General features: G+C 38.1%; 1 protein-coding gene across 2 annotated transcripts in view; it reads left to right on the top strand.

Moving 5' to 3' along the window:
- The window catches only part of lamc3 (laminin, gamma 3), a 126,691-nt gene that overhangs the window by 76,938 nt on the left and 36,860 nt on the right, over window positions 1-12,893 (top strand). For both annotated transcript variants that reach the window (XM_044144590.1, XM_044144591.1), the window contains 2 exons: window positions 5,486-5,595; window positions 9,323-9,550. In XM_044144590.1, the coding sequence (XP_044000525.1) occupies window positions 5,486-5,595; window positions 9,323-9,550 (338 nt within the window). The remainder of the gene's footprint in view (window positions 1-5,485; window positions 5,596-9,322; window positions 9,551-12,893) is intronic.

Genomic DNA, 12,893 nt, shown 5'->3' on the forward strand with positions numbered 1-12,893 from the left:
GGCTTATACTAATACCAGCATGAGAAAAGGAACATAGGCCGGTCCTATGTTAGATATTTCAGGAGGTATTTGCAATTTATAAACTGTATATTTTTATGCATTTTAACTTTTCTTTTCACATTTTATCAACAAACGTTGGCATATTGTATTTGGAAGTGCATAATTAGATAGTAGGAGAAAAATAATGCATTTCTTAACTTTTGTTTTACAAAAACATATTTCAGATGACTTCTGGCTTGTCTTCTGTTACATGCTGTCCATGCCCAGCTTGTCAGTTTAAGTGAATGGTCAACTCTTGATAAGTTTTGCATTTATGAGGTACTCTCTCCTTGTTCAAAGCTTTTCACAGAACCTCAGCTTTAATCACCTGAGGGTCATTGGACATCTAAAAGTGGCTTGTTGCCTAGAGTGAAGATGCATCTGCACTCAGTTAGTGGAAATCAGAATTGGCACACAGTTCATGTTACTAATTCTTCTCCATTTTTCACATTTATCACCATGTTTTTATTTTTTAGCAATATTCTGCTACCAATAGATTTGTGGTTTTAATATTGTTCATTATCCTTGATCATTTTTTAACACAACGTTCTTTAAAGTGATAGATTTGCACCTAGGTGGCACTACAAATCATCAGCGTATGCCTCTTGATTTATCTGCTGTTTGGTCGGTGTGTGTAATTATACAGTATTTATAAGCAGTGGGAAAAAGGTTTAGTGAAAGACCTCAAACCTAAAAAGACGTACAGTTTCTTCAGCCACCAAAGGACCAGGTTTCTCAAGGAGATCCCAGTTAGACTTTATGTCACTTCCAATATTTCCCAGCCTCACTGTGGTGTCTTTGCACCAGTAATGACTGCTCCCTTTCCTCCCAGAGCCCTGGCTAAAGGAACATCCTGCCGCTCCCTCTGAAATTCACCCAACGCGTCAAGACAGCATGCCATTAAACTTTTCCCAAGAAAGTTGCTGCTCATCTTCACATGCAGCTTTTCGTTTACCACCACGATGATGCATAGTTTTGTTGTTGTATTTTTTCCTAATTTCCCTTTTTCTTTTTTTTTCGTGTCATGCGCAAGTTTGGTTATTTATTTGAGATTTTTTTTTTGCATTTTTGATTCCCTGAAATCAGATGGAAGACAGGCATTAAAATTAATCATGTTTTGAAAATGGAAATGTGTGTTTCTGAGTGTTTTGATAAAAAGCACGAGGAGGGAGGCATAAATAAACATGAGTTTGAGCACACACACACAAACACCAGCTCACACACTCCTCATCTCTCTCCAGACTGGCAGCATCTGCATTCATGGATGGTAAATGTGATAACCTGTAAAGTGGCTTTGTGTTCCCACCTGATGCAGAGATCATTTTAGAATCGGATGTCTGAGGAATATATGGATGCTCAGGGATTCATGTGAGGGGAATTGATGAGAGGAGGAGGTGAATGCTGTTTTTTAAAACGTAGTATCCACTCATCTCTCTCTCATGTTCTCTGTTCATTTTCTCTTCACTTGAATTGAGTGGGTGTGGGAGTTTTATTGCCTTCCTGGTAGCGCGAGTGTACATTTGCGGCATGTAAATATACGTAGGTGCCTGAAGCAGCTGAAAAAATAAACCTATTCTTTACAAACTGCTTTATTAAGTCGGTGCTAATCAGCTCTTTGCTGTTGTAGATGCCAAAGGGCTTTCAGGAAATTACATTTATAGATGTCTATGTGAACTGCAAGCCTCTTTGCAGCAGGATTCAGAGTCCATGAAGCAAAGAAGGAACTTGGTTTATTGTGGCTAGTTTATTTTTTGAAAATCTACAAATGTGATTAAGGATTATGTTTGGCAATATTAACAAAACATAGAAAAAATTGCTTACAAAAGGAAGGGGGGTGTATTTTTGTCCAAGATGAGTAAACATAATAAAAGTCATGGGATGTCTACAAGCCAGCATGAAAAAGCACATTTATTTTGGATATCGTAAAATCTAAAGTCATCCGCCATGTAAATGTTGTTTTTAGCGTTTGGAACACTGTTTTTCCAAGTAAAGAGAATATTAAATATGTTGTTTACTGTTTCATAATTTCATAGAAACTACCAAAAATATTCATTCTTTTTGACTGATCATAAAAATCTCTTGGATAAAATGCATTTCAGTCAAATCTAGGAAATCAGAAATATGTGTATTTCTTAGAAAAGGATAACATGCTGGCAATAAAAGTGAGTGCTTTCTATATTACTGATGGATAACATCATCTACCACATATTAATAGATCATAAAATGCAAATGTATACACAAAACCTTTTGGTAAATGAATCAGTACAGAGTAAATTACTTTTATTTTGGTGCTAGATTAAATTATTCTGGTACACTCCTCAGTAAGTTGCAACAATAACATACTGTACCTCCTTCTGGATTATTTCTACATGTGATAATCTGCGACTTTAAGGCCAAAGATCATTTGAAATATTCTCATTGTGGATAATGTTCTTATTGGACACCTAAGGCTGTGGTATAGTTACAGCTGCAATTTGAGTGTGAGGACAGAATACAAAGCAAAAAAAAATAAATAAAAATGAAACCGATTGACTTTATGAAGACAAATGATGTTAATTTAACAGCCAAAAGGATGAAAATCATGCAGTCCATTACTTCAGATTTAACCAGGTATTCAGTTTTATCCTGGTGATCATTATTTATGTGGCATGTTGCAGCAAGCACTTGGTTCATAACTACGAATTACCACTGGCTGTTGGCGGCTGTGTAAAGTAGTGTGGTCAAGGATCCACCAGGTGAACAACAACAAAAAAAAAAAACAGCATCAGCCACTGGTTCCAGATTCTAATGATGAATTTTATTTGTTTCTTATGACTCTGACAATCATCCTTTCCTCCCATGCTTCCAAGAACTCACTGTTTTTATAGCCAATTGGCAACACACCTGCACTTGAGTGGACCAAGGCACAATTAAACAGGTAAAAAGAAAAATAAATAAATCTACAAGGGACAAACAATGGTGAGTAAAAAGGAACACAAATACCAAAAATATGCTTTGAAAAAAAATAAACAAGTTCAACCAATAGTCCAATAGTAGTAGGATCTTTTCCTAAACATATAAATAGATGGAAACTGCAACATAATGCTAACACAAACAAACCTGGGATAGTAAGTGAAGCAAAGTTGCAAACTAATGATTAAATTTAAGCATTATGAGCAGCTACAGAAAGTAAATGTATCAGAAATAAGAATAAGGGACAAGTGGTGGACACAAACTGAACCGTTTTGTCACAGGGTGTTGGTGGAAATACAAAAACATGCATCACAAATTTAGATACAACAAATAAGAGAGTGAAGATTTGTATTTATTTATTTGTTTTTTTACCTTTTTGCCTCGTGTTTCAATTGTTAAAGTCTAATAGCAGTCTTCAATGCACATGAAATGGAGTCCTTTCTTTGCTATCATCGTGTTCATGCCAGTGGTATATTTATGCAAATATGAAGCCGTTTTTACTCTACAACCAGCGACATGTTTATGTTTTGGATCTTATGGTTTCTCACTTGCATCTCAGTCTGACACATCATCCTCTGGATGCTTCTAAGGGGGTTTCTGTGTCTGCCTCCATCTTTGTTTTTATTTTTTTTCTGCTTATGATCCTCTGTAGAACTGCCTCAATTACTGTTTGGCTCTCTGTGCTCGCCTCACCACTGATTAAAAGGGACAGTGACACTCCATAGGGGAAAGCATCATCGGGAGTTTGTTCACTTTCATGCACACTCTGCTTATCACTGCCTGACCAGCTCCATTACCATGGCTTTGAGGCCCACTTTGTAATTGCCTCTTTTTATTACTGTCCCTACACGTCAGGGCAAGGAACGACGACCGGCCGTGTCAAGAGACTGTGGACGGCCAAACACACACACACACACACACCTATATATACACGCACACTCACACACTGTAAATACAAGTGATGAAAATGAGACCATGCACAAAATAAAGCATTTTGGAAATGAAGTGGTGTTTGGCTGAGAACAATTGGCCTAATGAAATGGAGGCCATTTAAAACTAACATAAAATTCTTGGCTGATATGGAGTTAAGTTTTAACTTTATTTTCACAGTTCTTGTTTTTGATTTAAGTCTGTTTTTTTTTTTTTTTTTTCATGAGGTTTGTGTTCTGCAGCAAATACATTGTTATAGCATTATGTGTCCCCAGGACTCATAGTGGTAAAATTTATAATTACAGTGGATTAAAAAAAAAAAGCATGTAAATCAAGTTAATTTGCATATGTCTTTAGATTACACATAAATTCTTTCCATAAGCGGTTACCACTTAAATATTAAACATGGAGATCTGTTTTTCATTTTACATCGCTCCAATTTCTGTGATTTAATGGTAAGAGCTTTCAAGTGTACAAATTTACACCATATGTATGCCTCAATCACACTCTCTGCTTTATTTAAATATTTTACTTTGAAAAAGACTTCTGCAGTGCACGCTTGCAGTTCTGCTTGTTGCTCACTCTGAAAGGTGAATAACAAGTTACATTTACATGAGTCACTTTTTCGAAAATCTTTAGGAGTAGTTTTCCTGCTGTTGAGTAACATTTCTACAAAATATCATGGCTCTTAGTTGAGTAAAATTTCTCCATACGCTACCCACTGTAAGTAGTTTTGCTGAATAAATGCAGACTTGCCTACGAAGTACTTCCAAGCAACTGTGCTCTTACCACTCGTGTTATCTATTGTTGATGTAGTCACCACTGATCATATCTGGCCGTCATGAGATGTTCACAACTTAAATTAAAAAAAAACAAAACAATTTCTTAATGAAATCTGCTTGTGGGGAAGCAACAATAGTCTAATTACGTTTTGTTGCAATTGTATTCCCATCACTGGGATTACAGAAACTAGTAACATGATACTAACCATCACTGGTAATGCAGTTTTTTTTTTAAGGTATCCTCAGATTTAGCAAACAAAATGAATAGCTTAAAATAGAAAGGCTTGCTTTCTTCGAACTATGGGAAATAAATGAGAGTTGTGTTTTTTTTACATTTCGAGATCAGCTCTGAGGAGCTGACACAGCACCTGTCATCGAGATGGAACTGATGCAAGACTCGGAGTAGAACAGGCAGATGTCAGCTGTGCTGAAGGGCTTTGCAGAACATCTTTCAGCAGATGGCAAAGCTCAGTGATCAAAACCCTGAATATATGTTGAAGTCAGCATATTTACATTTTTTTTTTCTGGTGCTCCCTGTACATCTGCTAGTTGTGCTTTATATAGCACATAGCTGAAACAAAGAAAATCACATATACTGTATATAGCTGAGGATTTTCTATCTGTGTCGTTGTGGAAAGCGATAAATGACACGTGCAAAGCAAATTACCTCTGTGTGCTACATTGTACTGCTACAGTGCATCCATTCAGGTGTTTAATCACAGCTTGTGCATGTGTTGTACACATTTACAGTAACTGATGTCACCTGTCTGCTCATTTCACAGGCTCCATGAATATGAGGCGAGGTTCAGGCCTCAGCTGTCTGCCTTTGAGTTCCAGCGCCTCCTTCACAACTTGACGGCTCTGAAAATCAGCAATGCTGGGGGACACAACTGTAAGTGGGCATTTCTGTTTGTAAGTGTCATAAGATTACTGTATTAGACACAATAACCTAGTCAGATATAGTTGAAACCAGATATTTACATTTACTAAATAAAAAAAACACTTTTTTGTTGTTACCATCCAAAGTTAAATCAGACCAAATGTCTTTTAGGTCAGTTAGTATGACCAAAATAATTTTTATTTGCTAACTGCTAGAATACTTGTCTATAATATTTTTTTTGTTATATTTCTTTAACTTTCTTCGAATTCAGAAGTTCAGTGCACATTTATTTAGTATCAGGAATAATTGTCTTTTGAACCGTATCCTGGGGTCCAAAACCAAAACCTGAAATAAAAACATTGCACAAATGGAAAAACTGAAGTAAAACAAACATTAACGGAACTCATTTAAAAAGTAAAACGTATTCTAAATGTTTGACTCACCAAATTAATTGCTGTCGGCTAAACAGACTCATGGTGTGTTTTTTTCTACAACGAATATCATTTATTCTATTCTATTTATTCTGTTACAAAAGTTCCTATTAATGTGTCACTTGTAAGTCGCTTTGCTTTCACTCTCCTGTCCAATTGATCAATAACCAACTCACCAGCTTTTAAGTCTGGTTCAGTTTTCAGGTTGGTCCATGATTTCAAACTAACAAACAATTCACCCTTTTTTCTCCAAGGTGCATCTGGTATAACTTGAACTGATATTTGGTGACAAACAACAAAGGGAACTGAATGCAAAGTAGCCAGTTTGGTTCAGGGCGCCCTTTACTCTCTTCTGGTCACCGATACTGGATCCAGCAAACCATCACAAACTATTACGCTTCCTCCTCCATGTTTGTCACTACATAAATTCTTTAGCCATTATTACAGTGATCAAAAATCCGGCTGGCTGATATCATTTTTTTTATTTTTTTTAAGTGGTGCAGTGTCATGGCCCAGTCAAGCATACCATTTAAATTTTCTTTCTGGTATCTTAGCAGTGGGTTTCTTGCTGCAGTTAGAAGCCGTCTCTTTACATTTCAAACTGAGAGAAGGTTGCTTCAACTGAAGTGTGCCTGAAGCTGTCTTTCTTTGATTCTCCTCAGTTGTTGATGCAAAGAAGTTTTTCTTTGGACACTGTTGTGGCTTTCCGTCTGATACCTAACTTCCCAGTTTCTACGTGCCTTTTGATTCTGAAGGTAGACTGTACTCGTGGACGCCTTGGCCTTCTTCTAAATTTCTCTACAGGAAAGACCTACATGTTTGTTTGTTGTGGTGCTTTATCTTTCTTCCACTTCTTTCTCGCGGCACACTACTTTTTTGGCAACCCACTACTTTTTGCTGACGATACTGCTTGCAAGTATAGTGTGTTTCAAAACTTCTTCAATGCAGACACACGTAATCAAGATGCTCCTGGTGTAGCATCAGGAAGGGCGACCCACTGAATTGAGCAAAAACGACACATGCAAACAGCAGTAAAGGTTTCTACATTTGTCTCGTCATTTAAAAGAAAAAGTCATGCTAGAGGAGTCTAAATACTCACCGAATATGGCAACAAACTGTCTACGATTGTGACACTTCTGCATAGAAAAGTTCTGTTTGGATAAAGAAATGTACCACGAATAAAAATGCAACACCGAAGGGAGCTTCCATAACATTGTCACTGTGCTCAGAGAGCAGCTTGGCTTTGAAATACCTGCCTTTCCAGAAAAGCAAGAAATGTATTATCTGCTCCTTTGTCACATGTTCTTGACATCCATCTCCTTTTTTTTTTTTTTTTCTCGACATGACGCGTCTTTCTGATAGTATGCTGTAATGAACAAGCAGGATCTGAGAGACACTGACGGATTAGAGCAGCAAAAAGAAAAGAACAGCTGGCCCAAACTACCAGCTCACTCACACTTACTTGCACCATTTTAATTAGTTGTTCGAAGCCGGCATCACAACACCCACTCCCGTGTACTTCCTACATGCAAACAAACAGTGCTATGGATGTTTGTGCGCAAGCAAACAGAGGCACAAATCATGCATATTCTGTAAAACTGTTTGCTGTGCCCACCATGTCCCTGTGCCATCTCTCTTGTACTGTACAGTGGGGAAAAACTTAGATATTGATTTGTCATTCTTAAGCAGTCCCAAATATGTCTCATTGCCACAGGCTTTGAGGAGAGACTTGAAATCTCCACTCAGATTTGGCTGTTTGAAATTCTCTTGGCAAAACCCGAAAAAAAAAACGCTCGTCCTAAAACAGAAATCCCGTAGTCACTTTATATTCTCTACCACTAAAGTAAGCCCCTGTCAGTGTGTGGCTATATTGAATGTTTAAGAGAAATCAGTGGTTTAATGGCTTAATGTTCAGGTACCTTAACAGTCTGCCAGGTTGCAGCGAGCCTTTTTAATGTTAAGTAAAAATCTTGACAGCTTTGACAAGGCTTCTTTTATATAACGGATTGATAGAGACAACCAGCGCAGCGTGACTACAAATGAAAAGCTTTCAATTAACATAAATATAGACTTTGGTGCCTGAAAACTGTTTTAATTGCAGATATCCCCTGTGCTGAATGAGCTAAGAGACATGGGGAGCAAGCGGAGAGCAGAGGGTGAAGGCTAAGGCACATCGGGGGATTGGGAGGAGGACAGGCTCTCGTACTTGTTATCCCTCTGAGGTGCAAATGAAGTGGATTTCATCACTGTTGAAAGAGCGGCGGGATCGTGGCTTGTTAAAATCCCGGGCCCGTCCTCCTACTCCAGTACTCGCACATTTCTCACCTCTCACTGATCATTATGCGGCATCTCATTCATGCTTGATATCTGTCTGTGTAGCCGTCCAGTTACGTGTTTAATCACAGCGATGGGAAGAGGAAACGCGGAAATAGACACGAGAGGACCAAAAGTAATTTTGTGGCTGCTGCTCCGAGACCAAAGCGGGGTGCGCTGGTTTCAGTTCGGGATGGCCTGCCCCCATCACTATTCATGAGAGGAGAGAGGGATGTCGAAACCCCCAGAGGGACCTGCATGTTTGACATTCCTCCACATATTCTCCCGTCTTCTTCTTCTCATGTCACTCTCTGCCAAAGCACCTTTTTTTTTTTTTCCTTTCCCCCATTTGCAATATCAAAGATCAACTAAATGACTTTATGTGTGTGGGCTCACGCAGGCATATGTGTGTGCTTGCACTGGAGAGAGAATTAGGTGTGGCATCCAGTTACATGTGGGAAGTTGAATCTGTTTATTTTTTTTTCTCTCTGCATATTCTTGTGTGTGAACAACAGACAAAAAACTGACTGAGGAAATTGAAGGACTGTGCTAAGAAGGAACTAACAAAAAACTAAGCGGTGCATAATTATGAAGTGGGAGAAAAATTACACGTTTACAAATGAGCAATTAGGCAGCAATTGGTAGTATTTATTTTTTAATCTGGATGCTCAAAGTTAACAGCACACCATTCGTTTCCTTGTTGAAGCACATTTCTGAAAAGCATGTGCAATTTTTTTCCCCACAGTTTTAAATTATTTTTGGATTAGCTTGTCACATAAAATCCTAATAAACACAACACGACAATGCTGAAAAATAGGTTTAACAGTGTTTCAAACAGAATCCCACATAAAGGCAAGTACTGCGCAAACTTGATTGTCTTTCTGAAAAAAAAAAAAAAAAAAAAAAGATGAATTTACTTACAGCTAGTGCTACCAATGCACTGGGCATTTGTTTATGACTAATCCCATCCCACTTTCCTCCTCCTCCCTCTCCAGACACATCACAGCTTGCGGGGGTAACCCTGACCTCCGCTTCCAGCTTCTCCAGTCCAGCCAGTGCTCCCGCTCCGTGGGTGGAAGCTTGCTCATGTCCTCGAGGTTTTGCGGGCGAGTTTTGCGAGCGGTGCGCCCCGGGATTCACCAGAGAAGACCCGGGCAGAGGGCCTTTTTCGACATGCGTGTTGTGCAGCTGCCACCAGCATGGAACATGTCATCCAGAAACAGGTGAAAAGTTGATTTTCTGTGTATAATGCTCACTGAACCATGAAAGCATTATATTTCACATATTGTATATGAACACAGCTAATTTATTGTAATTCTGGTCCCAAATTTGTTCCTATTTTTCACCTACATTTTATGTCGAACCTCAAATGTCAAAAGTCCAAATTGAAATGAAACACTATTTAATTATGCACAGTCAACATTACAAAGAAGTAATGTTGCTAAAATAAGATCCTCTTATATGTTTCCCATTTATTAATGCACATTTCTTTATGCCTCTGACAAACTGTGGTGGTGACATTTCATACAATAACTTCTTGATTTTTACCTTTTACTATCGTGTCTAGGTATGTTAATATTTTGTGTATGTTTTTGAAAAAGCATACACCAACCATTAAATGAGCATTGCATGACCTTTGGATAAAAATTGCTCCTCTTCACAAACTGAATTTGATAGAAAAAGCAGTAATACATTGAGTAGCGTAAAATACATTATAAAACATGACACCTGGCAGCAGGCTTTAGATTCTGTAAAAAAAAAAAAAAAACTTGAGATCTGGATGGAAGTTTTTCTTCCAGCAGAACAGCAACCCTTAATAAAACAGCAAGGCTGCAATACTTGTATTAAAACATCCTCCTGTGAAAAGAAATGGAAGAGTCAAAGTTCAAATCTAAGTCCAATAGCAACTACAAGACCTTGTTGTTGGCTTTCAGGGTTCACATAATTACATTTTAAAGCACATTTTCAGAGGTTCAGTAATTTAAAAAATGAAAAACCATAATTCCTTTCCCACTTAACAATTTAGCATAATTTTGTGTTAATCTATCACATAAAATCCCAATACAATACATTAACGGTAGTGGTTATGGTTATGTAACAAAACATGCAAAACAAGTACCTTTGCAAGATGCATTATCAGTAATAGCTCAGGGAGAACCGTTTGTGCAAATGGTAGGTTTATGCTGTAATTGCGAAGTGATGAAGATCATTATAATAGATGAAACTGTCATTGACCAAAGGTGGTGCTTAGCAATGATCTTCCTCACTAGATCCATATTCTGTGTCTGACCATCTGTTCACTACACAGTTCATGTTTTCAGTTGATAAATTTCTCAAAATTTAATGACGGCATCCTCACTCTGCCGCCACTTCACTGACAACCAATCAGCAACATTTCTGTTTCGATGCCTCCAGGAGAAAGAAAAAAGCCTCACCAAACGTCTAAAATATTAAAATCATGAGCCAGTTCCAGAACCGTTTGTATTTAAAGGCAAAAATCACTGATTTGACATAATGCGATGCTGTCGATAAGTATGAGGAGGGCTCCACGGCCCAAAAAAACGGCTGAATAATGTCTGAAGTCAATGGGGGAATTATTTAGTAGGCTTAGGGAGCACAGCTTAGGCTATAAAACTCCAATATGTTCCACAGAGTGGAGTTTTGATAGTGTACACCTTCACCAAGAAAAGGACTTTTCAACAAACCTTGATATACTAATGAGTCCAAACATCAAGTCTTTCACCAGGTGATGTGTTTACATAGTTTATTTAGACTGCTTAGCCAGCATGGCCCATGTTCACGAACATTATATTACCAAAAAATGTGCCTAAATGTCACATTTGAGCACAAAATATCACACTTAATCTTAACCTCACTCACGAAGCAAATGGTGCATGTGTATATCAAGGTCAAAAAGTGTAAGAATGTTTAACATTTGTTTCTATTTTTTTTTTTAAATGGTCACACACAAAGCAGGCACATATGGGGAAAATAAAAAGAAGCAATTGTTTCCTCTCAGTTAGTCATAGAGATTTTAGGCAACAGCTACAGTATCTGTGGCAGACTGTTTCTTTTTTTTTATGTACTTACTTTTTGGAGTGGCTGCATTATGTAGAAATCAGAAGGATTTTCACCATAATGTGTGAATAATGCCTGTTTGCAATGCAGTGAAACCCACATTGAAAGCAGCATAACTGAGGACCAAATCTTCATTTGCGAGAACTTGATGGACTTTGTTTTTGGTGAATTTGTAATGGTGTAATGCTTGTGCACTTATTTTGTGAAAAACCAACAGTGATCCCACCCACCAATGTTTTCTTGGAAAACCTCGTGTTCTTCTACTCATGTAGGTGTTTGATTGATTTTGGGGGGGCCCACACTACGCATGACTGACGACTAACCTTCACATAAACCCAGAGCACATCATCAGAGTTCAGATCTAAATGCTGTCAGAAATCTGATGTTCACAGATGCTCTAAATCACAGGTGTCAAACTCCAGTCCTGGAGGGCCACTGCCCTGCAACTTTTAGATGTGCCTCTGACTAAGCACACCTGAATAGAATAATTAGGTCATTAGCAAGGCTCTGGAGAACTGATCTACACAAGGAGGAGGCAATTAAGCCATTTCATTCCAGTGTTTTGTACCTGTGGCACATCTAAGAACTGCAGGACAGCGGCCTTTGAGGACTGGAGTTTGACACCCCTGCTCTAAATCCAATCTAACAGAAACAGATGTGCAAATCTGGGTGAAACATATCACAAAAGACTTGTAACTGGAAATCGAAGTAAAAGGAAATTCTACAGAGTAATGTCTTATATATGTTGAAAACAAGTCACTTTTTAAACAATAAAAAAAAGTGTTAATGGTGATAATGTGACAGATTTTTCCCTCCATCAAGCTGGAGCTGGCCTTTTAAATGTTCATGTCTAAGTGCTGGAGAACTTCAGCTCTAAATAACATTAAAACTGATAACTTAATCGATATAGACTCTTAATATCAGAGGTCTGTCCCTCAGTGTAATAAAAATGAAAATATGAAGAACATGGTGTTGCATTTTCATTGTATCACCTGTACCAGTGTTGTGATTTGCAACATCACACACAAGATGGATTATTTAAGATACACAATTCAGCATATTTTGGAGCCGGGGTCCCATGAGGACGTAAAAGTCAGGATACATGAGCTTTCACAGCATTAGCTTCTGCCTTTTTGTTTGTGATTTGCCACTTCAATTCTCTATACCACCCCTGAAGTGGTCTTTTGAGAGGAAAAGTAAATCAGAACCAGCACTTCTGTGTGTTTTCAGAAACTGTTATATTCCATGGGAGCCGTAGCATCAACTTTTCTCTTTAACTTTAGATTGCTTTGCAACTTACTGGAGCCTGGACAAAAACAAGCTCTTTTACAGGCTGAATCCAAAGCCCAGACGTTCAAAAGTCAGTGCTCAATATGGCTTTGTGGCTTCATGAAAAAGAGGAGGAGAGTGGTGGGGGGGGTTTTTTCGGGTTTTTTTTTTTTTGTGGAATTAAAATACTGATCTGAGTCAGGTACAAGATGAATCCTT

The sequence above is a fragment of the Gambusia affinis genome, linkage group LG17 (genome assembly GCF_019740435.1).
Source record: "Gambusia affinis linkage group LG17, SWU_Gaff_1.0, whole genome shotgun sequence".
Lineage (NCBI taxonomy): Eukaryota > Metazoa > Chordata > Actinopteri > Cyprinodontiformes > Poeciliidae > Gambusia > Gambusia affinis.